The sequence below is a fragment of the Alligator sinensis genome, unplaced genomic scaffold (assembly GCF_000455745.1).
Source record: "Alligator sinensis unplaced genomic scaffold, ASM45574v1 scaffold280_1, whole genome shotgun sequence".
Lineage (NCBI taxonomy): Eukaryota > Metazoa > Chordata > Crocodylia > Alligatoridae > Alligator > Alligator sinensis.
The window spans coordinates 330,483-356,573 of NW_005841835.1; the positions used below are offsets into that span (position 1 = coordinate 330,483).

Sequence of the window (26,091 nt, forward strand, 5' to 3'; positions counted from 1 at the left end):
ATCGGATTATTCATGCTGCATGTCTAGCTGAAGCAGTCTTCTGCAACGCAGCAAGGTGAGCACAGAGGACACATCTGACATTCCTTCCACACTGACCCATGTATTCTCCTGGTCCACTCAGAACCTCTACCCATGATGCCGGGCACTTTTCCTTGATTCTTTACATCATGGTAATTAACACAAGGTCGTACTGAGGAATCAACGTAACCTGTCTAACATCAGAAATCCTCTGGGAGCCTCCCATACCTGAATGAAGGTGATGGCCATTCCTTCAACCTGGGTTCTATTACTGAAGTACTTGTGCTCTACTTATAAACTGGTCTGCTAGTTGAACAACCCAGAATCCTGTAGTATACTACATTCAGCCTTGAAGGCCAATCACACTGCCATAAAGATGTCCCCATACCCTACTGTCACAAGAAACTGGTGTTCCAAGATGGCTTCTGAACTAGTCTTCCAGATGGGTAGGATTTACGCTAGGATAAATACATATGACAAGGAAAGCTTCCCCTTCAGAGAGTAGCAAGAGCCCTGTACTATAGGCAAAGTGGCATTATGACAACCTACATTTCTATGAGATGTTATACCATTAGGTACACCATCTGGTCACCCTGGTTATCTACAGACACAACGATCTAGGACAGGCTGGGTCCAGTGTAACATTACACAAAATCACCATAGTTTACCACATCATCCCAGGGATTGTTTATGTACCACTCACTTTCAGGTAGTACTGAAAGCTGAACTATATCATCTGCAAGGCTACCACATAACCCAAAGGTATTATGTGCATATGCTAATCAATTTACATATGCAAATCTCACATTTGGGCATGTTACCAGTTAGGGCTTCACCATCAGCAGGTTTTTCCAGAAATTGTTTCAACCCATCAAAGAGTATCAGAACCCCTCACTAAAGGCAAAGTAGTGGACCAAATCAGTCACCCCCCTTGCCTTTTACACCAAACCTCCAAATTCCCCACTTTACCCGGAATGTGCTTGGCCCAGCCGATGATCACCACCAGTTCTCTGTCTGCCAAGTCACAGAGGGTTGTCAGTGCTTTGATATCACTCTCTGGCATAGTAGGATCAGGCATGGCATAAATCTTCTCTGGCTCTGCCACCAGCAAGTGGGAGACAATCTTAGTCACTGCAAATTGCAAAGAAGAAGTTACTGGCATACTCTTTCAAGAGGAGGAAGCTTTGAGACTACAGTTGGCAAAATCCAGGACTGCAGGGGGTTTTGGTACCACAGAGTCTGAATTTGGGAATGTTTTTGTTCACAGAAAGTAGATTGCATTGTAGTTAGTCTCAGGCTTGGAAATTAGAATCAGTGAGACTTCAGCACTAAACTAGCACTTTTTACTGTTGACAAAAGCACAAACTTACTGTAAGAAGAAATCATTTGGTTATCTTGGGTAGAGAGCCAAGAGGGATATGAAGAGGCAAAGGATGTGAAATACAGTAGCTGAGAAGTTTAAGAAACCACCTGATGATAAGCTAGAGAGAGATCAGGGTGTGCGGCTAATTTCATAGGTCAGGTGAAGACCAGAGCATCACTGAGGTTATATGCTCAGTCTCTCTCTTTGGGAAAGTTCTAGTGAGGATCTATGGTTAGAAAGGATATAGCAACAATAGGATGGACACAGATTTCCACACCTACAGTACAGTCAGAGGGGGAAGAACTGTCTGACAGTAATGAATGGAAATTGAAAGGGATCCTATCTGCATAGTACTACCTGCAGATCCATGGCACCAAGAGAAAACAGAGCCAAATGCTGGCTCCAAGGAACACAGTGTGCCAGTTATACTTACATGGCTTTTTGACTGGAGGGGGTATTTGTAAGCTCAGGTAAGTGCTGCTCTCAGAGTCCAGTCTTCTCTTGTATTTCTGGCGCCCCCCACGGACTCGATCCAGGCGAACCCCTGCAGATACAAGAGGTAGGAAATCCTGATAACCTCTTAGCAATGCCATGATGAAGTCCGGAATATTGTTCAAGAGAGGAGGAGTGCCTGTCCTCCCATATCCAGCAGAATCTCCCTGACCAGGTCACTGAATCCAGCTGTCCCATCAATCCCAGCTTGAGCAGAAGGCTGCCTGATAGTATCACTGAAAGAGTTACCTTACTCCACCACATTAACGAAGATAAAAATTAGCTCGCCCCTACTTTTGAATAACTGCTTGGTGGATAAATTGAGGGCTTCAGCCTTCAGTGCCCTCTGGATGATCGTGTTTTTAAAAAAGGAAGTCTCAGAAATGTCACTTGAACCTGAAGTTATAAAAAAACCCTTGAGATTGTTCTTAAAAATGAAAAGTTAAATGTTCTGGGACCTCTTACTGTCTATATTTGCAGAAAGCTGCCCATAACAAAGAGATTAAGAAATATGAACAGAACCAAGATGTTACCATTTTTATCAAGCAAGGCAACTATAATAAGAAAAGAACTAAATATAAATAGAAACAACAGCATGGCAAAGATAACATGGAACTAGGGAAACACAGAAGAAATGTAGCCGTGGCTCTTTAAAATACAGAGAGTCAGACTGCAAACAGAACATTGAATGCAATATCAAAATTTTCCATATCTATTCAAATAGCAATATTGGCATCAATAATCAATATCATAAGGACAGCAATTGCACATACAGTATTGCCAGTATGAAATGTGGGTCACTAATGGAAAGAATCCATGAATATTTGTCTCAATTAAGTAAATTCTTTCTGACCGGACCCTTGGTCTTTTGCATTCAATATCTATGAAATTAGGCAACTATCGAGTTCAGCTGTGACAAACAGCCACTGAAAGTGATTTTTAGAGTCAAACTGAATTTTATCCAAGTATTTACACCACACACACTTGTGTAATCATCTAGTCAAGGAACAGAAATAAACTTATGCGACTTCCCTGAGCAGCCACACTACACAACAAATATTGTGACTAAATGTTTGAGTAATAAACATGAGCGTTTTGGATGAATAAATCTGAGGAACTCTTATTGTTCTCCCAGATAGTGTATGCAGAAAGAGGCTCAATCTGTCAAGTTCCAAGCCAACCCTGTGTTAACCTACCACTGCACTGAAAGCTTTATACCATTATACTAACAGCAGTAATACTGCAACGCAGCAGCCTGGTGCTGACACAACCTCCACCTAATGTCCCACACCATCACTTGTACTGTCCTAAGCTGACTTCCAGAGGGACAACAATGGCTATTGCTAAAGCACAACCGGTTCAGTGAGTAATACAGAGTGGTGATGGCTAAGAGCCCTTCAACTAGATTCCATCCTATGACTTTCCTATGTATATAAATGTATTCTGATTTCAAAGGAAAGAAACCTCTGAAGGTCTCCACTCCCTGCTGTGCAGAATAAGCAGTGCCTCCTTTTGGTCAATAAGGGGGAAAATATGCTTTCCTGGGAAGTGGTGAATCAGCAGCTGAGTGGGAACTGGCTCCACATCTGTCCAAATAAACCCCTTAAAACTTGATAGGGGAAGCAGGGGGGTCCCCTGGCCCAAGAAGGTTGTTCCACATGAAACACAGCTATCCAATGCCCCTCGTTAAAAAGCAAAGAAGGTGGCATCACCTAGCAGCAGAAGCAAGAAACCAGTCTGCAGTTCTTTGTGGTACATTTTGATGCAGCAAAAGGAAAAAAAATAGGATGAAGTCACTCTTACAAAAGAGATGCATGCAGACAGGGACAGTGGCCCCAGTGCTTGGCTGGTGAGATGGTTGCACAGGTTGCAACAGTATTAGGGACTCTCAATCAGATTATAGGGACACAAAAACTTAAGGACATTACAAGAGATAAGAGAGACTCAAGGAGATTTGCCCTGCTCCTCGTGCTGAGTGGATATAGGTCTGTTCATCCAAGGACTTTGGCTTGCTAATTTTGAACCAGTCTGTTCTCCTGTTCCCCATCCTGTTTGACACTCCTTGGGGTAAACACTTTAAATAACAGTTTACACAACCATTGTTCCACCCTGTCACCATTGTCACAAGTCTGGAAGAGCTTGTGAACATAGTGACCCATATATGGGCCAGTTTCTCCTGGCTCCCAGTCACTGAACAGAGTGGTCTAAAGTGCCACAGCAAGTGAACAGACTGACATGCACTTATTACATGTCTTGCTATTTGTCATTGGTGCAGTGCATGAGAAATGCTCAAGACAAGCTTCTAGGCAAAAACCCTGCTACCCCAGGAAACTAACAGCTGAAGTGGTCACATAGCAATGGAAGAAGAGGCGGAGCCATTAACAAAAGCCCAAAAAACAGGCACCTTCCTGTTCCCTTGGGATTTAGCATTTTGTTGGTTCATTTACTGACTCATTTTTTAAATATGGTTGAGAAAGGGGTGGGCTGAATCATGCTTCCAAGGAGGACATGGAAAAGGAGCAAGAGGAAGTCTGCTGGGTGGGGTGATCTTTGAGCTGGAGCAGCAGGGGAGAAGGCTCAGAAATGAGAATAGGACAAGGCAGAGGAAAGAGAGAACAATGAGAGACTGAAGAGGAGCAAGAAGGGAGGAGCAGAGCCTTGAAAGAGAGGAAGGTCGCTGCAAAGTCACCTGGTGGTGAAACATTCTGCATTTCACACCAACTGCTTAACTTCCTTGACGTTTGACTGCAGTGCGTAAAACTGCTTTGAGAAAATCTTACTGGACAACTTGATGCATGATTTACTGCTTCCAACCTGGTAGCAATGACAACCCATTACTCTCCAAATGCCATATGACCTACCCAGCCCATTTCACGCCAAGCCTGCCACAGGTCACTTCTTAGCAGGGAAGGTGTCTGTATCACAAAACTACCCCCAACATCAGTACTCAAGGCCCCCAGCAGACAACTTCAGCAAAAAGAGAAGGCCTGATAGGCCATAGCAAGTTAACTCTCTTCTCACACTAGAGGAAGGCTCTCCACATATGCCATGGGGCATACTAGCATGGGGCAGTTTTGGGGCAGCTCATCTGTGCTGTACTAGTTTAAGGGCAGCAGTGACTTCTGAAATGGAGGCTGTTCAGGATGGAAATCTCACAGATCCACTTAAACTGTAACAAGAAGCTTGGCACACTCCAGTCCTGTCAATTCTGAGGGGACCCCTGTATCCTAGTCTTATTGCCTGCCATAGGACCACCCATAGCATCTGCCGCATTGTTCTGGATTCTTTAGATTTGTGGTATATGCTGTCTGTTCCCCACTGCCAATACATGTCTTAGGACAGAGGAGAGTGGTAACCATGTATCTTCTGGTGTCCAGTCTTTTTCAACCCAGCGTCCTGTCTTGAGTAGGCCTGTCAGTTTTCTAACTATCCTGTTGGTGCCACTCATGTTCCAGGAGCTTGCGTACAGAGAAGGTCTGTGCCAGCGTCAAGTCTCTGCAGTGCAAGAGCCGATCTGCTGATCCGTTCAAGCTCCCTGCATTTCTCTGACGTGCCCCCTCGGAGAGACATCTGCCTGACAAGTTCGGGATCAGATGTCCCCTCACTGACTTGATAACATCAGGCTTGGGGGTTTTTTTCTTAATGGAAGTAAAATAATTCCAGCCTTTTTTTAAAAGCTGGACCCAGGCCCAGTCTGTCAGAAGTAAAAATAGCCGAGTATGCAGCGGCAGCAGCACCGGGAATCAGGTTTAGTTTCTCTTTTATTTTCGGGGGACTAAAAATACTTTTAAAAGCTCTGTGAAGCTTGGCTTTGCCAGTGGGAAATGCATCCTAGGCCCAATATCAGCTGTCGTGTTGAATTACTAGCCTCACATCACTTTCTATTGAGTCCTATCACATGCTCATGAATTGATAGTAACAGAGAGATCCATCTGAGCCAGAAAATGTTGCTAGAGGAAGAATGAAGCCAAGGGACTCTGATGGAATGACTTGTGCCCAGATGGAGAAAAGCACAGGTAAAGGAAGCACTGAGAAGAACGCACCAGTCAGGGCATGATGCCCTAGTGTTTTCAGCAGCAGAGGCATAACTAACATGTCTTGCTGGAGATCAAAGAAGGGGGGGGTGCAGACAGTAGGGTGGGAGGGATGCTGACGACAGTATACAGAAAGGAGGGGAAGCATTGTTGCCAGTGAAATGCTGTGATTTCCCTCTGAACAGCCTGTGTTTTTCCCTGAACCGCAAATAAAAGTCGCAGTGGGATATATGTCAGGGTACAGAGCTATGACAGGAGTAGAGAGGTTTAAGAGAGAAGGAGGTGAAGATGGCCATATAAAACCACAGCTAATAAAAGCCTTAAACAAATGGACTGAAGAGAAAAGCCATGCCTAGGCCTAAGTGGAGCTGAATGGGCCTTCACAAAATCCTGTGAGGCTTACCTACCTTCTGTTATTTAAGGGTTGTAGGTATAAAAAGTAACTCAGGCAAAATGTTGAAATGCGCCGATAGAGGCTTGGCTGTAGCTGGGCATCTTTGCATGGTGCCTAAAGCAGCCTTTCCCAGCCCCAGGAGCACTTCCCTAGCACACGGCCAGCACATCCCTGTACCCTATGATTCCCTGCTGGAATGGCCTCTTGAGGGCCATAATTAGCTAGCATGACTTAGAGTAGCCCTCAGACTGGGAGGATCTGCCTGTTGCAGATCAGCTAGAGGGATGAGGACACTTTTGCAGTGCCTAGTCTGACACCTGCTCCTACGTTGAAGCTCAGTTCCTGGACCTGGTTTTCACTGGCTGGATGGCACATGCAATGAGCCTCCACAGGAACTGTTATTTTTTAACGTGTACTTTTTGTTTCTCCTCATTTGCCAAGCCAGTTTCTTGCCCTCCCCCAGTTTGGCTCTCTTGTTCATACATGACCACTTGATAATAATCGACATCACTTGCAACTTCCCATAAAACAGCAATATGGCAAGTCTGAGCTCTATATACATGGTCATCTCTCACAAGCAGCTGTCCTTTCCCCCTTGTCTATCTGGTCTTTCCTCTAGACCTCTTCCCACATGTGCTGTTGCCTTGTCCACTGTTTTCCTATGTTAGACAAATAACACCATAAGGAGCATAGGGAAATAGGTAAAATCCTACCCTTCCTGGTGAGAGCCAGGGTGATACACAGGTGTGTCTAGGGTACAAGCCACATCTACCCTCTAGGAGCCAGTCAGCAGACTGGATCAGGGCAGGCAGCATTTGCACTCAGGCAATGCTATAGTTTTGCTGGTATAGTTATGTTGGTTAGGGGAATATGAAGATCACACCCCTCTTAGCCAGTGTAGCCCCATGCTCGTGAAGCCCCTTCTGTGAGTGCAACTACATCACCAGAAGAGGACTTCTATCAGTTTGTCTTTTGTTGTCTGAAGGGGCAATACAACTATATTGACAGAAAACTCCTTCTGTTGGCATATGCTGTGTCTTCACCAGGGTGTTCTACCACCACTGCTCTGCTGGCACTGAGGTCTGTCCTACAGACAGGGCTTCCAACCTGGGTTATGCTCCCTGCTCTTGTGAACACATTAATTGAGTCGCATGACAGTTGCGTGGGTATTCTCCCCTGCTGCTGCCCAGGTGTGCGGGGGAGGGACTCATCACTCTGTGGGGTTGCACTGAGAATGGATTTTGGCCGCCTGTATTGACAGACATCAAAATCAAGCTAGAGGCAGGCTGCTGACTGCACTGACTGACTGAAGACACCACAGGGATGGAAGGGGACTTCAAGGGCAAGCTTAAACCAGCCCCCTCATGCTGAATTAGCAGCTGTGCCCTACAATACCTTTCCTTCCATCATTTTGTTTGTTTAAATGTCAATACAAGCACTCGCACCAGAGCCTGGTTAGACCAGACACTGCTGGTTAAGGGGCCAGGAATGTATCGTGATATGCATGGCTGTGCTGGATACTGCAAACCTATGACCAATGGCACAACAGCGTTGCAACAGGCTTGCAGTAAATGCTATACCATGCAGTTTGCCGTGCACTGTAGCCCTGTGGCCCGCAGTGTCCAGTACATCCATTCCCCTTTCACCTCTCCCACTGATGTCGGCTTTAGCTGTAGTTTTGTCAGCTCCTCACAGACTTCTCTGCAGCCCGTGCCTTTTTGTACCTCACACGTTATACCCGCCCTGCACTGCCAACTCCCCGCTTCAGAGCCCTCCTCAAGACCCACCGTGGCTGGGAAACCTGAAGAATTCAGCCAGTTACCTACGGCTTGTGCGTAAAGAAGCATAAGGAACATCTGGTCTCTACTGGGAGTGCACACACTTGCAGATGGTCTATACCCTCTTCCCCAGTCCTTCACATGGTGCCTGCTTTCTTACAAGTGCACTCTCATCAAGGCAGGGGTTCTGCTTTTTCTAAGTATTTTATAGTGCTTGGTTCAGTAGAGCTCAGCTCCTGGTTGGAGCCCCTGTGTGCTATTGCATTATCAATATATAGTCCTGAGATTCCAGTGCAAGTCTTTGTTGGATACCACACACTTCAGGGGAGCACCACCATGCATGATTTGGAAGAAGAAATGTTGGTATGCACAAGCATCACATACTGGGAGGACAGAGTAAAACTCAGGACATTTTCTAACAGCCCAAATGATGCCAAGACCAAGTCTATTAGCTTTCACTAAGAATTAGATGCCTATAGGCCTGAGATTAGATTCACAAAGAGATCTTTCTAAGGGCACTGCTGCCCAGTAGAATCATCCGTCATGAGTTAGGCACTAGGACACCTAAGCATGAGATCCACAAAGGCCCAGCAAATGAGCAAGGAACCACCAGGCAAAAGGAAATGGGGAAGCAGCAGATCTGTCCTGTGAAACTCCAAGATTTAATAGCCATGAACCTCTCCCTGGAGTTAGTCACCTAATGAGGATCAGTCTTTTCTTGTGCAAAATACAAAGTAGTCACAGGGCTTTCTTCTTTTGACCAATCAATATTTAATTATTATTATATGCAGTGTAACATTTGTACCAGGATCAGGGAAAAGCCCGTTACAGAACATCCTATAGCCCATGGCTAGGACAGTCTCCTGGAAGGACAGAGATCTGGATCCAAATCCCCACTTCTCAGGCAGAGAGGGGATTTGAACACAAGTTAGTGAGTCCTGCCAGGCTATAGGCTTTGAGCTGCTAGGTACTCTCACGACCTGGATGGTCTTGCACAATCCAGTGGAAGATATTTTGCGCTGTTGGGCACCTTAGACACCTTGGGGACTTCAGACACATTTGGGGTTATGTGGCAGCACTCTCTGTAACAGGTTTGGTTATAGTGTTGCCAAAAGTGGCTAAAATCTGGTACCTCATGGATCAGGACCTTTGCACACCTGGGGCCTTCCTTCCTTCATCCTTTCCTAATGTCCATTTTATTAAGCTATTAAAAGAAATCCCCCCTGCCCCTTGTGTGGCACACAGAGTAGCATATGGGGGGAGAAATGAGATTGAGATTTATTAAACTCCCCAAAACCCTTAGATACAAGACATTTGTTGAGTGCCAGGTACAGCCAGACAACCCCTTTCCTTAATCAACAGCTATGTACCACTAATGGAGGCTAGACACAAGAATTGATGGAAGAGTGGTCCAATCTGGTGTGGCAGCAGGCTAGATACTGAACTAAACAGATCAATGAGCTAGACTGAATGGGGGGAGGGGAACCATCCTAGATAGATTAATGTTCTGTTCAGGTACAGCAGGAGGTAGGATACTGGACTAGTTAATGCTCTAGCCAAACAGTGCAGAGGTGTGGCAAGCTGTGTTCCTGCAATGGAAGGTAGTCAGGTGTGGATGATACAGACATCAAGGTGTCACTCACTGTACCTGGGGATCCTGCAACTCTGAGCCTGGAGTCTGTCTATCTGGCTTTAAACACAGGCATATTTTGGGGAAAGAAACATCCTTTTTCATTCTTTTTCTTCATTTGGATGCCTAGAATAGTGATATTTCTGGCACCAGCTAGAGGCAGAATACTATATAAATACAAAGCCATTAAATCCCATGCAGCAGCAACCTGATCAGGGCTGCCTTTTAATTTCCTGACATGAGCTGGCCACTAACCCAATTACCCAGAATCCCCGGAGGAGTCCTCATCCTTCCCAGGAATCACAAAGAGAGAGACCGAGCATATTGCATGGATGTCAGCCGAGCTTTCACTGAAATCAAATATCTTTTAGAAAACACATGGTCTGGGAGTGAGATTGGGGGCAGGCAGAGGAGAGGAGGGAGGGTTCTGGAAACATTTGGCTCCATTGAGAGATTTTGAAATTTAAAAACAGAAATGAAGAACCCCAGCTTTAGTTACTGCATTGAAAATGCACTCTCCTATTTATTCAGTTATCAGGCTTTACTGAAGGATGAATCCAGTGGTTATTAAAGGGAAGTAGATTGAGATTGCCAATGCCTGACATCTTCTGTTTAGTTAAAGGGCAGACAGCACAAGAGGACAGGCTTGTCCAGGGGAAGAAGTGAATTTGTTTCAATTAGAAAACTCTTGGGGGTACCCCACCACCACATGCAATAAGGCCCAGAAACAGCAGAGCTGAGGCTAAACTTGAATAAGGTGCCATTGACTATAGGATTTCACAGCCTACAGACTGGGACTGTCAAAAGAAAGATCAAGTTGTGAGGGATAATTGCTTGAGGTGAAAGGCAAATTTGGCTTCCTTGTCTATAGGCTCTCAGGTTGTGTCACCTCTAAATGTGAGCAGTGACTACCTTCCCAGTGTAATGACAGGTAGAGGTTTGGAGAGTGCAAAGATCTAAGTGATATAAAGTTGCAAGTTCCTGAGATTGAAACAATTCCCATAGAGGTTGGAAATGCCCTGGGAAGATCTGCCATTAATACAAAGGCATATTGGGTAAATTCTGTGGTTCTTGTCTGCTCACTTCTTTCATATTTTGTTTCATTACCTGCCCCTATAGTGTTGGTGCTGAAGTATTCTAGTGATGAGTACAGGAGGAATAAATTAGATGAGACAGATAAGAGTCCAAGAGCTTGTGGGATTTGTAACAGAAAGAAGCTGGATGCTCTGTTGAATTTTAACTTGTTTTGCATCACTCCCTTTAGAAAGGCACAAGCGTGACAAGTAGCTAAGGCCAAGAAAGGAAGAGTTCAATCTGGAATCTGAATCCATGGCATCTCTACTCAACAGCAGATGCACTTTTTGGAAAGAATGGATCTGCATATGTAAAGAAATAAACCATATCCCTGTCCCAGCAAGCCCCTGGGAACCTGACACTTCTCCTCCTGGAGATCCAGCCGCTTCCTTCTTTTGTGAAAAAAGCACCTTCTTTTGCATGTGTTGGCTCTCCTCATCCACTTCTTACCAACACTCACCTAAGAAATACAGCTACAAGGGGAACCTTCAGTGTCTGTAAGCTCTCCAGACCACAGTACTTCCAGAAGGAAAACACTTCCCTTCCCAGGCGTTCTGAAAGGACAGAATCTTTGCAGTCCACAGCTCTATCCCTAAACTGGAAGTGCCAGGTCCTGCCTTTATGGTGTCCAGTTCTTAAGAGTAAAATGCTGGAAAATCGGGGAAACTTTGAGGTTATCCCCTACTCTCTGCAACAGGTGAACACCCTTGTAAGGGAAGACTTCCTAGATTTAAGATTTAACATACCAACTGGGAGGAATAGTGCACAGCTTCCTGCAGTAGCCCCAAAAGTATCAGACCAGAAGGGGAATCTGACAAACCCCAGTCTTTGGCCAGTGTCCTTAGAACAGGCTTTAGGCCTTTAGATGGAATGGTTTTCCCTGAATTAGCAGCCTAGCAACTGTCCCTTCTCTTGAGTGAATTCCTCTCAGCCCTTTAAGATCAACATATTAAAGCAAATCTGGTGCTGGCAGATTGTGGCCAGTTAACATCCATGGATAGCAAGGTTCTTATTATCTACAGGATTATGGGCACTGTGCACAACGGCTGTACTGTTCTTCACCCTCAACCTTCTGGGGCTGTTTCTAGAAGTGAAAAGGATGTCCTGTCTCCACAGCTCATTCCATCTTTGTCCTCTGCTGGGAGCATATGAGCACCGACTGTGGTAATGATTTTTCCTTTCCAGTAGGATTAGAGAGAAGCCACTAGCCTTTCTGAGAAACTTGCTCATCATAAGCCAGGAGATAAGTCACATCACAGGGTTTGCAGGAAGTGGGAGATGGCCACGTGTCAGCAATACAAAGCACATTCTTACTGCTTGCGAAGATTTAAAAGAATGAAGGGACAAACACCCAGTAGGAGTATTACAGAGTTATGCACTTTGAGGACATGTTCCTTTTTGCCTTTCCCATATGCACACACATGCACATGCTTTGTGAGGGGATCTAGCTCCCCTGACCTCAGAGTCCTTCCCCTGCCCCCAGTTGCTCTGGTTCCTATTAGATCTCGAAAATGCAGGATTATAGTCCTCTGCAGTCGAATCGAAAGGAAAAACAGCATCAAGGGAGCAGAGGCTGAAAGGATGGGGCTTTGCAAAGATTAGACAGTTTCTCTTTCAAAGCTGAAAGCGATGGCCTGGGTTAAGCCTTGGTAACCTGCCAGGAGTGTGTCGAGCTGCACTGGGAATAAAAGACACCAGTACAAAAACAGCAAGTGGTGGCAGCTGCCTGCTGGCTGCACAGTTTCAGAAAGAGGGCAAACATTCCTGATGGGGAAAGGTCTCCACAGGGCTATCGTCACTGTGAATGCCATACAACGAGAAAGGAAGGGCCTGTTTGACAAAGGACGGCTGGGTCGCTCCATTTGGAAAGTTGCTCACTAGCTCGGCCAGTGTGGGGCTGGAGGCTTTGTTGTGGACTCTGTGCTACAGGCACCATCTCTTTTTTCCTTTGATTTGCCAACTTCTCTGTTGTGAGACTTCTAAGGAGGTTGCAAGCAGCCCCCCTCCCACTCCCTTCGCCCTCAAAGAGTGGTTTTCCCAGGGGAAGCTTGACATCATGCCACCTCTCCCTTGTACATCACACCTCTCCTCGCATCTGCTACCTGCTCACGATACTGGTGTTAAAGGAAAGCTTCCTCGCTTGGCTCCTACAGGGAAAGCTAGCATCACAGTCACTGCCATGGCAACACCCTGTGAGGTAACCCACACAGGGTTAGGACATCAGTGTCAAAAAGCGGAGAAGCTAAGCTGGGAGTTGTTAGCTTACATCTAAACTTAAACTCCCTTCAACTGAACCCACTTGCACATATTTCTCATTATCTGAAATTAATCACTGCCTCCACTTTTAGACAAGAAAACTGTGAGCACAACTGAAAAGCCATCACAGAAGGGCAATGAGCGACTGGGACATGACAAAAGGATGCTCATTCTCCCCACGTCCGATACAGTGCAGGCTGAAGTCAGAAGTGCAGAACTCCAGAGACCCACAACCACAAACAAACATCCACCACCAGAAAGTACTGGTAACAAAGTACAAGCGCTTACAGCAAGACTAGTTTTAAACGCTGCCCGAATGGAGTGAGCAGGAGCTATACTCCAGCTGGTACGTGTCTGGGACACAATATCAGGGAAGCGTCTGGGTTCAAGCAATCCCAGTCTTGATGAAACGTGTGCTCCCTTCCAAACCTAGCTCCACCGGCCAGTGCATGTGTGTACACACACAGTTGCTCCTTTGAGGACTCTCACAGGAGAGTCTTTACTTTAGATGCCCCCAGTTTTTGTTCAGTGGGAGCAAAAAGACCAGAACTATGCCTGCCCCTGCACTGTCTTCTACAGGATGCTGCTAAGGCAAGGAAACAGAGCATTAAATAGCACAGATATGCCAGGCAATAAGCCCTTCCCTAGAGGCATCAGCTCTGGGGGGCAGGTGAAATTTCAGGCTCCGTGTCTGGGAGTCTTTGGCCTCTCTGCTGAGACTGCTAACAAAGAGGTCAGTTAGCACTATCTCAATGGAAAGGGAGAGTGAGTCTCATAGGCAAGATGACAAGCAGGCAAATGCTTCAGACATCTGAGCCAGTGGGGCTCTGCCCAGGATACTTCCTGCCCCAAGCTCTGTCCAGGCTGTGCTCTCCCCAGCGAGTCTCCCGTGCTCTTCAGCATCATGCTGGGAGAACCTGAGCTGACAAGGCTCTGGTGTCCATGCAGTTCCCTGGTTGCAGTACATTGATCAGGGCTCTCTTAAAGAAAGAGGCCTGGATATCTGAGACACCTATTGATCGCTCACTCGGCTCCTTTCCTGCCTGTTTCTTGTTCACTTTCTGCATTTCCATAACAAACCTACGCTGCTGCGTTCAACCAAAGGAAGACCCTGCTGGATCTTAAAGAGGCAAAGTCCCAGAAGGGAGCCTGAGCCTGCTCCCACAATAGGATTCATGCCAAATGTTTCAAGTTGAGTAAGATAAGGATCAGAATTACTCCACCTGTGTGTGTCCTCTCTGCTTATTACTCCCAAATATCCCTTCTGTTTGAAGCTAAGGCTGGGCCCAGGAAGCAGAATGGTCTAAGTACATAATTCAGTACGTGCAAAATAACTAAGAAAAGGCACATTTCCCCTTTCATAGCAGTTGCTGGCCAAATATAACAATAGTCTCCCACCCCTTTTATGAACAAGGCCAGCATCTGTACACCCAACTGTTACAGTGACTGGCCCATGGGCAGTCAATGAAGGAGCCATGAACAGAACTCAGGGATATTAACTTTAACTACAAGACCATCCTGACTTTGGGTACTCACTCCCCAGTTTGCCAGCAGTCAGGGGCAGGGGGCAGGGAACATGCTAGCAGCCTTTTGAAATGTCTGAAGGCAAAGGAAAGAGAGGAGTTATCTGGTGCAATATAAGAGGGTGGAATAGGGGGAACTAGAAATGATCAGATGAAATTAATAAAAGGGCAAAAAGAAAGCTGGGCTTCTTCCCAGTGAGCTCTATGAGACAAAAGAGTGCTCTCTCCAGGGAAGCCTCATCACATGGGACTTTTAAAACCAGATTGGATAAAGCACTAGAAAACATACAAAAGAGACCACTCCTGCTTGGGCTGGGAGATGGCGTGGTTGATCTCACAGAAGGATGGAAATCAGAGGTGGGAAAGACCAATGACCCCTTTATAATCTCAAATCCCTTGTCAGTTCTGCATTTTTGAGCAGAAAGTCAAACAACTATGGATTTGCTCTTTCCAGAAACTCCTGACTGGAGACCAAGGGCCATAAAACCATTTTTTCTCCCCTTTTGGATTTTGCTTTTAAAGACGTGTATTGATTGAATTCTCCATAATAATACTTTGTACTTCCACAGGGCTTAATATAAATTAACTAATCCATCCTCAAAATCCCTCCACAAAACAGTTAGGTGTGCCCCTCATTTCACAGATGGGAAAACAGGGAGAGAGAGAAAGAAAGAACATGCCCTAAAAATCAGTGTTTCTTAACCTTTTTCGTACCATGGCCCATTTGTAAACATCAATGGCCAGTCCCGACCCAGTGCCCCTCACTCCCAACCCACTGCCCCCCATCCCCAGGACCCAGCTGCCCCAGTATGTGGGGCAGGGGATGGATGTGTGGGGCATGGCGGGGCTCCAAGTAGCCCCTTGCAGGCTAGAACTCTGCCAGCCTGCAAACGAAAAGCCACCATTTCCCATGTTTTTCTCCTTTAAAGGAAAATCCATTTTTAAAGTTTGTTGATCCATTTTTAAAGTTTATTCATGACCCTTTCATATACTCTTGTGACCCACTTTTGGGTTGTGACCCATGGGTTAAGAAATGCTGCCCTAAATCATACATTAAACCAGTGTCAAAAGCAGCTGAGAACTCAGGAGCCCTGTGACCTGTCACTAGGTCTGGCTTCCCCTCCCCACATATATTTTTCTATGGACATCTATCATAGTCCTGTCAATACATCCTTATGTCATATACTCTATACCAGAGGTAGGCAACATTTTTTGGCTAGAGTACCGAAAAAAACACAATGTCTACTTTGAAAGGTGCTGGAGTGCCAACATGCTGGAGCCCAGAGCAGCTGTTTGCAGCCTCCTGGCTGCAGTCGGCCCACAAAGCTCGGTCTGCTTGCAGCCTCCCAACTGCCTGCTGGGAGCAGCCTGGGCTCCGTGGCTGGCAGCAGCTGCTTAGAGCCTGGGCTGGCAGTGGTGTGCCAAGCAAAATGGCCTTGTGTGCCATGCTCAGCACGTGTGCCGGGGGTTGCTGACCCCTGCTAAACATAACAGGTCCAAGTCATGGATTCAATAGCGAACCACCATTCACTTTAACGGTGCTGGATCAGTCCAGTAGATGATGAATACTACTATACTCCATTACTAAAGCAGTTTGATGATAAAAGGTATGACAGCAAGGAAGCATCAATAACTCAGAAAAGCACATGGGGCCAGGAAATATTTCATTCTCTGCTATACTGAATGCAGAGAATCAGGTATCAAGGGGTCACTCTCCTACCCTGCAAATAGGTACGTTCTCTGAATCCTACTTGAACTCCATCACCTTCAACAGCAAGGTCATGGATGGTTTGCCTCCTCCGAGATTGGTAACTGGCCAGCTATGGTAGGAAGATCTCTACCCGTAGATATTACACATCCATCAAAGCACACAGACAAGGTTTAAAATCTAATCTACATTCCTAACAATACTAGCTGCTGTCAATCAGCATCTCAAAAAATGAGCACCCTACTGCAAAGCAATGCAAACTCTAATAACATCTTACAATTCATCACTGGCTGCTAATAGGGTGCAGCTGGATGTGAACAGTGCGCTGGTTGCCTTGGCTCACACACGTTGGACTTGCATAGTCTGTAGCCAGTGGCTATTTGTTGTGGTTAGACTGAGGCTGCCATGCTAAGCCAGATGTAGTAATGCAGAGAGCTCCAGGCAATGACTCTCCTCTCCTCCCTTCCCCCCTCCCAGCAGGATGCCAGGGAAATTAGGCCTTAAAGTCAATCCATAAGAATGTGTTTAATTGCCACTGAATTCCCAGTGGTTCACCTTGAATGGATGAGGATAAGGGGAGGGAAGCAGCATAAGAAAGAAGCCGAGCACTGTTCAGCTGTTCACAGAGCGCTGAGTGGATTAATAGACTGAGAGACTCAGGCCAAGCACAAATGGCAGGAGGACCCCCAGCTCATGGACAATGTTGTGCCTCCTACCATGTTCCTAAAGCCTCCCCTCAAACTGGAACAGCTGAAAGCTCCTCCCTGCACTTTGTGGCTTGGCTTCATGACCCCTGCCATACTTCATAAACAGCCCAGACTACACATGGCTTCATGAACCCTGCCATACTTCATAAACAGCCCAGACTACTCATCTTTAATTAGCCATCCTTAGTTAAAGCCCCCACTCCTATTGTATGGGTCCTGGTTTATTCAACAGGACACAGCAGTGACCTTGGTGGGGAATGTTTTCCTGTCTGTGATTTCTTTAGAGAAGAAGTGTATGCTATTGATGGTCATGCCCTAGCTCAATGAGGGCCAACCTTTTCGGTAGGTGTACCACAAATCATCCCTGCACCCTTCCCCCTCCCCACAAGCATCACTCCAATCCCCTTCCCCTGGCTAATCGATTGCTCCGTTTTCTGCCCCTGCCCCGTACTCCCTGCCCAATCTGCTCCTCTGCTTCCTACCATATCCTCCCTGATTGATCTCAGACTTTGCTTTCTGCTTCCTCCCTTCTCTGCTGTTGTGCTGCCTTTGGAAACTAGAGCTATGCTTCAGAGAGCCAAATCTTGTCTCCTGACAGAAGTAGATCCCTACCTACCCTGAGTCCTTTATAAAGCCTGCACTTTGGGAAAGACAGGGATTTTTCACATGTAGCCAGTCTAGGGACTATCACAAGGTCATACTCAGGATCAGGCTCCTGCCAGGAGAGCGAATCATCCTGAGTCCCTGGCCCTTCTCTCTTACCTTCTTTCAGCATTCCCACTTTGAGGCATTTCATGAAGCGACAGGCCTGACAGGACTTGCGCCTCCGTTTTGTGATCTCACACTCGTTGGTGGCTGGGCAGCTGTATTCAATGTTCCCTGCAATCAAACAGACAGAGAGTCACTCTTGCTCTCCTCCTTCAATGGCAGGAACTGCTTTAATGGCCATTGTAAAGTCCACCTGGTTTGTGCTGGGTAAAGCCCAACAGGCCACAGGCACCACCAGCATGCATGCTACATATTCATTCATTCATTCATACACCCAAGACTGTGAGTGGTTAATGAAAATGTCACTGGTGAGTGTCTGGGGTAAGTAGACAGGCTGGGACCTATTTGTCAAAAAACTGTACAAAAGCAATGTTGAAGAAAAAGCAATGCCTGCCCTGGAGCTTCAGTAGAAATCCAGCCTGCAGGGGTGATTGTAGATGCCAGGTCTTCAGCCATATGATACCATGGTAAGCAAGACACACTGCTTACCACTTAAGCAACAACTCTAGTACAAGCATATATCACTTACTACTGTAACCCTGGGCCTGGGAGGCCAGCACTTAGCACAGGCCCAGTTCAGTTCCAGGGTGTGTCCCAGTCCCACCATTTCACATGAGGTTTGTGCTTTCCTCTGCGCTTTAGAACTGTGTCTGATCATTCCCATCTTTTGCTTCTGGAGCTGGGGAAGGGTATTTCCAGTGTGGCTCTAGGGCATTGTGATCCAGCATGTTACAGGGCAAAGAAAGCATTGGGTTTGTGATGAGAAGCTTGTTTGATGCATTTCAGTTCCTGGGACCTGAACACAAACCTTCTTTTTGGTTTCACTGTGTATGGCATTTGTCCCCCCAAATCTTGAGTTTGAATCTACGGTCCAAATCAACCCGAACACTGAAAGCTGAATGCTTTTGAGTTTGGCCTGATTTAGGGTTAAAATCATGAAAAAGTATAAATCCAAACAGTTTCCTCAGAAACTATAAACTAGGCCCAATTCTCCTGAAACCCAGTCCTGGATGTGGCAAAAGTTGAGTGACCCTCAGCACAGCTGGCTCAAGGATCTGGTTACTGAAGGTAGAAAGGCCCTGGTTATGTTGCAAATAGGTCCTCTCTTGAGAATCCTGCTCCTAAAAGAGATGGGAGCTTCCTATTCCATAATCTACTACTGCATTTTTATTGACCCCTGGCCACACCTACCTCTTGCCCCTTAGCTCAGCACAGTGTCCCCCATGTTTCCAAACACATTCTTCACTTTCCCCTTTTCTGGGAGTCACCTCTCTCTTTAATTGCTATGGGCCTGGTTTTCACTTCCAAGGCTTAAAGGGCAATAGAAGCATCCCAAGTTCATGCCTGCTTGCACTGCATACCACCATGAGGCAAGAAGGCAACACCAGGCACGGATGCAGTGGCCTGACACAAAGATGAAAGTATTGTGATGTTAGGTCATGGAGTTGCAGAACAGTTATTTAATCCTAAAAGACAACAAGCAGAGAGACAGCTGTCTCGCTGCCTGCCACTCCCTCTAGAGATGATTTTTCTGAAGTGGACTGTTCAATATGTGGAGTGAAACCAGGAGGTTTGTAATTCAAAGCTGACGACAATGTGATGGCAATAACGTATTTAAGGGAGGCAGTAAGGCTGGTGGTTAGAACGAGAAGCTCAGAATCAGGTTTTCTTGGTGTGACACTCAAGTTGGGAAGGATTGTGTTCTGACGGATTAGAGCAGGAATCAGTGATTCAGACTCCAATGTTCCACTCACAGTCCTGACAAGGAGTGTAAATTAACTCATGAGAACAAAGGTCAGGGACTGAGGACCATCGGATTCTACCATCTCCAACTAGATGGTAGGTGGAGATTGGCTTCGGAGAGCTGGAGCAGGAAATCTCTGGATTCTTTTACTGGAACTGCAGTGGACTCTTGTAGTCTAGGACAAGACTTTTCACCCTCTGTCTAATGGCAGCTGTCCAATAGTACCTACTAGCCACCTAGAATGAGGGAGGTGAAGTTTAATTAAAGCCCATCAAGATGCTGATTGGGAGCATGCTAAAGATGGACAGAACAGGGAGACTCAAAATGAAGGATGCACCATAGGATTCATCTCACAGTATTATGCTGAAGAAATCCAGACCCTGCTGGGTGACCTGGTGCCAGGAGTACTGTAAGTCCCATAGGATAAGGACTGACTGCATGTAGGATGTGGATCTTCTGCCTTCAATCTTGTCTCGTATGACCTGTGCTCTGACAAAGATCTCCACCATGATGGCTGCCTTCTCAGGCCTTGCCCTTCTGCACACTCACAGCCCTGCCATCCCTGAGACAAAGACACTATGCAGAAGCAGAAAGCAGTGCACAAGTGTCTTCTGTTGCATCTATAACCCATGAAAGGACAGCACTTGAATGACAATAGCCAGCCACATATCAAATATCTCTGAAAAATGGAAATTAAGATTCAGGCTTGATCCCAAGGTCATAAATGAACTCCTCTAGATATATGAACCCAGGAAGCCAAAGGCTCAAAAGCCTTGAGGCCCTGGCCACAAGCTCATACAAGTGAGGAAATGGAGCAGCCTCATCCCAAGAAATTTGGTCTGTACTGCCTTCCTGTTTTCCAAGCGAGGACTCATCCCCCGACAAGTCCCATCACTTTACACGAGTTTAGAGTAGGGCTATCACTTCTGTTTTGCATCAGGCACCAAATAATCATCTCATTATGCAGCTATAACCTATTGTGTTGCTATGCAGTTTGTGTGTTCTTATATCAAATGGACAGTAATGACGGCTCATCCTGCTATGGCTCAAACTCATCACATGCTGATTGAAGGATGACTCTGGAGTTTCCCAGAGACCCTGGTCTGATGATACAGTTGTCAAGCAAGACACTGGGACACATCCTGAGTAAGCTCCAATACTATCAGACTAACCATCTACCCTGCAAAGACTAGTGTGTCCATGCATGTGTCAATGACATTTGTGCACAGCAACCACTTCAGAGCCAAAGGATGCTCGTCACCGGGGTTTGAATTAGCGGGGAGCTCAGGGAGGGCTGACCCCCCGCCTCCCATAAGAAACAGGAGCCCCCCTGTAAGATTTGAAAACCATAACCTGGGGGGGTCTGTGATTTTATTAGGGCATTGTGATAGGCAGCCCAATTTTTTTGCAGGCCCCCCCGCCCCACAGTCAAAGTGCAATTTGAACCCTGTTCATTACCTCTCAGGCCAGGCCTTCGAAGTGACAAAGAAGTGGTCTCTTGTGTAGCAGACTTTTTGGCTACCTGGGGAACATGTAGGCAAACCACACACCCAGAAACTGGAGTTTCTTTATTCCACTTCCACACTCTATATGTACTTCTAGGCTTCTTTCATATCTTGTGACAGATTCTTCCCTGCCTCTTGCCTTGTACCTTTATTTGTACTTGTGCAAAGTAGGTGGCATATGCCACCAAATCAGAACAGCAGCAATTTTATACCTACTTTGTGTGTAAACACAAAGAGCCAAGCCAGCTGAGAATCAGGCTCATTGTGCCCCCTCTGACATGAGTCCCCCACTGGGGTGAGAACTCCATTCAGTTGTGCAGAATTACATCGGGCGTACACTTGGCTCAAAAATGTGTTATCAGCTGTAGGCAGGACTAAGTGCTATAGCAGAGGAAGATTCCTTTGCTTGACAGTGCTCTGTAGTTTGGGAGGAACTAAGGACACCACAGAGGAGAGAAAGACGCAGTCAGCGTCAGCCAAGCAAAACTCATCCAAGAAAAACAACTGTCTTCCCAACTTTAGCAAAGTTCTTTGACTTTTTTTTTTTTTGTCTCTCAATTTCTTTTATGGGCCCTGCGGCAGGCTGCCAGCACAGCTGAGCTGATCATACTGCCTTGTAATTTTTGTAAGTGCCCTGTGATAAAGTGATGAGATTAACTCATCGGAATTCCAGCAGCCTTGCCGTGGCTGGGGGTCATGCTGCCAGCGCAGCCACCATGCTCCGGGTGCTCTGGGGAAGGGAGGCTAGCAGGACTCTGGGCTCGCTGTGACAGCTGGGGGAAGGGAAAGGAGGGAGAAGGCCATGCAGGTCAGCGACTCCCTGCAGAACAGTGCACCTCTGCTCAGGCATGAGAACCTGTATGCGTGGGTATGAATTTGTGGCAAGTTTGCATGTGCATTGGGTATTAGAAGGCTAGAAAAGGGGTTAGTCTGACTTTCTAAGAGGCTGTGTTCTGAACTGCCCCTCATTACAGGAGCTTTCTTTGCCTTAAACCCATGTTTATCTCTGATCCAAACACAGCTGGTGGGATTCCCCTGACATCACTGTACATTATTTACCTCAGAAATGACTTGACACTGCCAAAGGCAGAGGCAGGCAGAGCAATTAAAGCAAGGCTCTGCCCTTTCCCTAGCTCTGCCATAGGTTTGTTTTGTGGCCACACAGGGTGAATGACATCCTCTCTCAGTTAGCCCTGCTGTAAAAGGGAGCGAACACTGCTCCACCTTCCAGGGGCCTGCAAGCCTGGATTCAGTAAGGCCTGAAACGTACATTGGGGGGTTTCAGCTGGGGGATGCCAGGCCCGGGCAATCGACTATTAACATGTTAGATAGCAGGATTTCTTTATGGTGGAGCGCACTAAAATGACCCCATTTTCGGTAAAATGAGGACCAGTGGCTGCCAAGAAGTTTGTAGCATAATTTCCAATGTAGTCATATGCACTTCTATGGAGAAAGTGCCTGCAAAAACGCATGAGTGCCAGCTGCAGCTCCACCTTTTCACTGTGTCTAAAGAACGTGTTGCTGGGACAGGGAGGAGCAAGGAATGCTCCCCGGGGCCCTGAGAACTTGGCAGCATCCCACAAAGCTCCTGTTTACGAGGTCTACTGAGCTTCTGTTGCAGAGATGAGCTCAGAAATAGTGTCAGTGAAAGGCCCAATACGGACTGCACCTCTGCTTATCCACTTATACTGATCCTGCCCTCATGCAAACACATCTCCAGCTTACTGGGAGGATGTCTGAGGGATCAGACACAGAAGTTTCTGGGAAACTCCTCAAACTAAAGCTATTCAGCTTTAGCCCTGAGTTTTCTTTTTCATGCTCCCCTATCCTCTTCTGTCATTCTTCCCCCTTCACTGCTTACCTTTTCATCTCTGATTTCAGTTTAGTTGCTGGACTTACTTATTTGGATCAGATACTGGAAATAATCTAGTGGGACCTTTGCACCAGTAAAGGCTCCAGTTCAGCAATGCCTCTCCCTAGGCACCAATTCCTCCTCCTGCTCATTTAATGTTAACACTGATACTGTGTGAAAGTAACAGTTTGCAGGGTTGATTCTGTTTAATTTTATCACAAATGCCCCCTTTAGTCTGGAACTTCAAGCATCAATAGTTGTGAAAACCTGAGGGAAAATCTGGTCATTTGAGAGAAATGAGTGCAAGGGATTAAGACCCTGAGACTCCTAAACCCATACTTGGGCATCTAAATAAGTGGCCTGATTTAAAAAAATGCAGAGCATCTTGCAATTCCCATCCACACTTTGTAAAATCAGGAGATTTATTAAGGTGCCCACATATAGATTCAGCAGCCTAAGTTTCAAGGTAGCAAAGGATGGAATATTAAACAAGGAACCGCAAGTTGGAAAGCTGATGAGAGCATCAAGAGTGTGTGATGACATCATGGCAGTCACACACATAAAGCTGGAGTCAACAGTATCTTCAGAGATGTCACTCCTTTAACTGCTCCAGGCAGATGAGCTTCTGCTCTCCCACACAGCACTACCAGAATCAGTGGCACACCCCAGGAACACCAGAGTCTGTGCCTACGCGGTAGCCTGCAGGACAAGGACCCGCAATACTTTGCTATTATTGTGCTTTTCTATATTTTAATGACCATAGGAATGTAACTAGAAAACATAAGTAATTTAATAGGCCCCACAGAAACTGCCCTGCTGAGATCCCTTTGCAAGTCTGCATTTAGTAAGAGTCTGTTTTTTCAGATAAAAACAACTGGTTTTGGGGGCAGGGTTGGCCATCTCATCAGAGTTGGTGGACTGCAGTATCAGAGAGGATTCTGCCAATAGATGCGAGCAGCGTGTGAGAACACTCAGGTTGTATTAATGCTGCTGTAAAGGAACTTCCTGAACATTTCTGTTGCTGAGCTGTGACCTTAGAGCTGAAAAATAACACAGAAAGGGGGTAAGTATGAAAGAGGGCTAGTGGGAACACCCGCATGCATGTACCACTCTTCTCTACCAAAGGGAAACACAACTGCTCAGTCCTGTTATAGGTTTTCCACTGCCAAGGGGATTCACCTTTAGCAAGTATCAGTAGGTTAGGTTTTTGCTATGAAGTTCCCAGTGGCCAGTTGAAGTAGAACATCAGCCAGCAATGCTAGAAAGCTATGGTTTTGTTACAAATTCTTTATAAATCATCCTACCTACCCCAGGGAAGTGAATGAGCTGCATTGTCCATATTTTAATCCCAAAATGGTATAAGCCCCAGCTGTTTCAAAAATCACCTATCTTCTATGTCCTACCATGGCAATTGTGTTCAGCTATGTGTCCTGAGGGTGAGGTTTACAAGATCCAGAATCTGCCCCGTTAGAACAGGATGTAAAATGCACATCTTTTTCTGGGTCTCCACTAACTGCAAGCTCAAGTACTACCTGTGATATAATTTGCTGGGCTTTTAGGGGGCTTTGAGGACAATACATGGTGATCTACACGGAAGGGAATGGGGAGTACAGCCATTTAAATTTATTTTATTGCCTATTTGGAGCTTTGAGACATTTTTAGTTTTACAGATATCATATTCTCTACACACCAGAACATAATACCTTGTTTCTGAAAGGTGGGGTGAAGGGAAAAAAGAACTTTCCTTATTGTAAGTAATTGAGTAGCAGCAGCCAGGGAATAAAGCATCCTCATTGCTCTGCTCTCTGTCAGATTCTACTTTTGGTTTCACCAGTAAATGGCAGAACTTGCTCTTACTGTATTTCTCACAAGTAATGAACACTACAATTTCCAGCAGCTGGTTGTTGGGGGAAAGGTGCATATTGTATGTGAGAAAATATGGCAATTATTGAACATCCACTACACAATAACCTAGCTGGTCTTTAAGCTGCAGACAATCAGTGATGGGAAAATTCCAACTGGCCCTGTCTATAATGAGCCTTTACCCTCCTATTCCTTAGTCCATCTTCTCCCACAACTTGAAAAAGAGATGGCTCCTACAGCATGCTCAGATGTGTCCCAGATCCTAGCTCTAGATGTCTAGCAGTTTAGGGGGAAGAGCGAGTACTAAAGTTGATATAAGAAAACCAGCTCTGTCAACCTTTTAAATAAAAAGGCTTCAAAAAGAGCATCCTCCCTGGTCACAATGGGGGCACTAGCATGGGGAGTAAGAGGATCAACAAATATTCCCTTGCCAAACCACTGGATTTTGCATCCTGAAATGCCACTCTGAAACCAACAGGGAGTGCAGCTGGAGAGCACCAATGACTTGTGCTCTCAGGTGAACCACTGCCTTACAGTTCAGAGCCCTCATCTCCTTTAGTCTGCTGATTATGGGACAGTGCAAGCATGTGGCCTGTGTTTGCTGCTATTTTCGCCGTCCCATGCAAATGAATTGTCCTTAGTCTTGATGACTGAGAAATGGCAGCATGGAGGAGTGAACTAACTTGCCCAAGGCCGTGAAGGGTGTCAGCACCAGAACTGAAAACAACCTCCAGATGGCACCTGTCTGCCTAGGTTCTTGCAGCAGGCACACAACTGTGGAATCTACTGGAGCTCTAGGCACTACCCCTCTTGGACATTATAGCCACAAAAAGGTTCTTTATGCTAACAAGTAATGTGATGGGTTATACCCCAGCACATATAACACACACTTGTGCATGCTTCTCACATGCAAAAAAGGCATATTAAGGGGTCTGGCTGCTGATTTAGAAATTCTTACTGGTATCTAAAGGTCGCTTCTATCTCTGCCCTTCTGCCTCCAGCCATGCTCACACCTTACAGCTCAATTAGTCTTCAGCTCAATGCATAGGAGGCTTTTCTGCTCCTAGAATCTGCCTATTTCACTGGTTTGCAAACCAAAACCTAGGCCTGCTTCCTCCCCACTTCTGCCTCTCTCTCTCCAGCTCTCAGCACCCTGATGGAATAGAGACTTCCACCTCAGCTGCATGAGGCTGAACTATGCTGTTCTGACGGAGAAGGGCATTGCGGTTCCCCAATTGCTGGGCCAAGCCATTGTAAGAGGACTGCAAAGACAAGAGAAATCCTCACTTAACTCGTTCCTTCCCATCTGTTACATGTTAGCAGGCAATCAATTAGGGAGCAGCAGGCAAGGATGCTGCACTGAAGGGAGTGTCTCTTTTCCT

The 26,091-nt window shown here is 46.1% G+C and overlaps 1 protein-coding gene across 5 annotated transcripts in view; it reads right to left on the reverse strand.

Moving 5' to 3' along the window:
• Positions 1 to 26,091, reverse strand: part of ESRRB (estrogen related receptor beta) — a 162,700-nt gene that overhangs the window by 22,435 nt on the left and 114,174 nt on the right. For all 5 annotated transcript variants that reach the window (XM_006015317.2, XM_025200567.1, XM_006015318.2 and 2 more), the window contains 3 exons: positions 17,740 to 17,856; positions 1,815 to 1,925; positions 988 to 1,149 (listed from right to left, as the gene is read on the reverse strand). In XM_006015317.2, the coding sequence (XP_006015379.1) occupies positions 988 to 1,149; positions 1,815 to 1,925; positions 17,740 to 17,856 (390 nt within the window). The remainder of the gene's footprint in view (positions 1 to 987; positions 1,150 to 1,814; positions 1,926 to 17,739; positions 17,857 to 26,091) is intronic.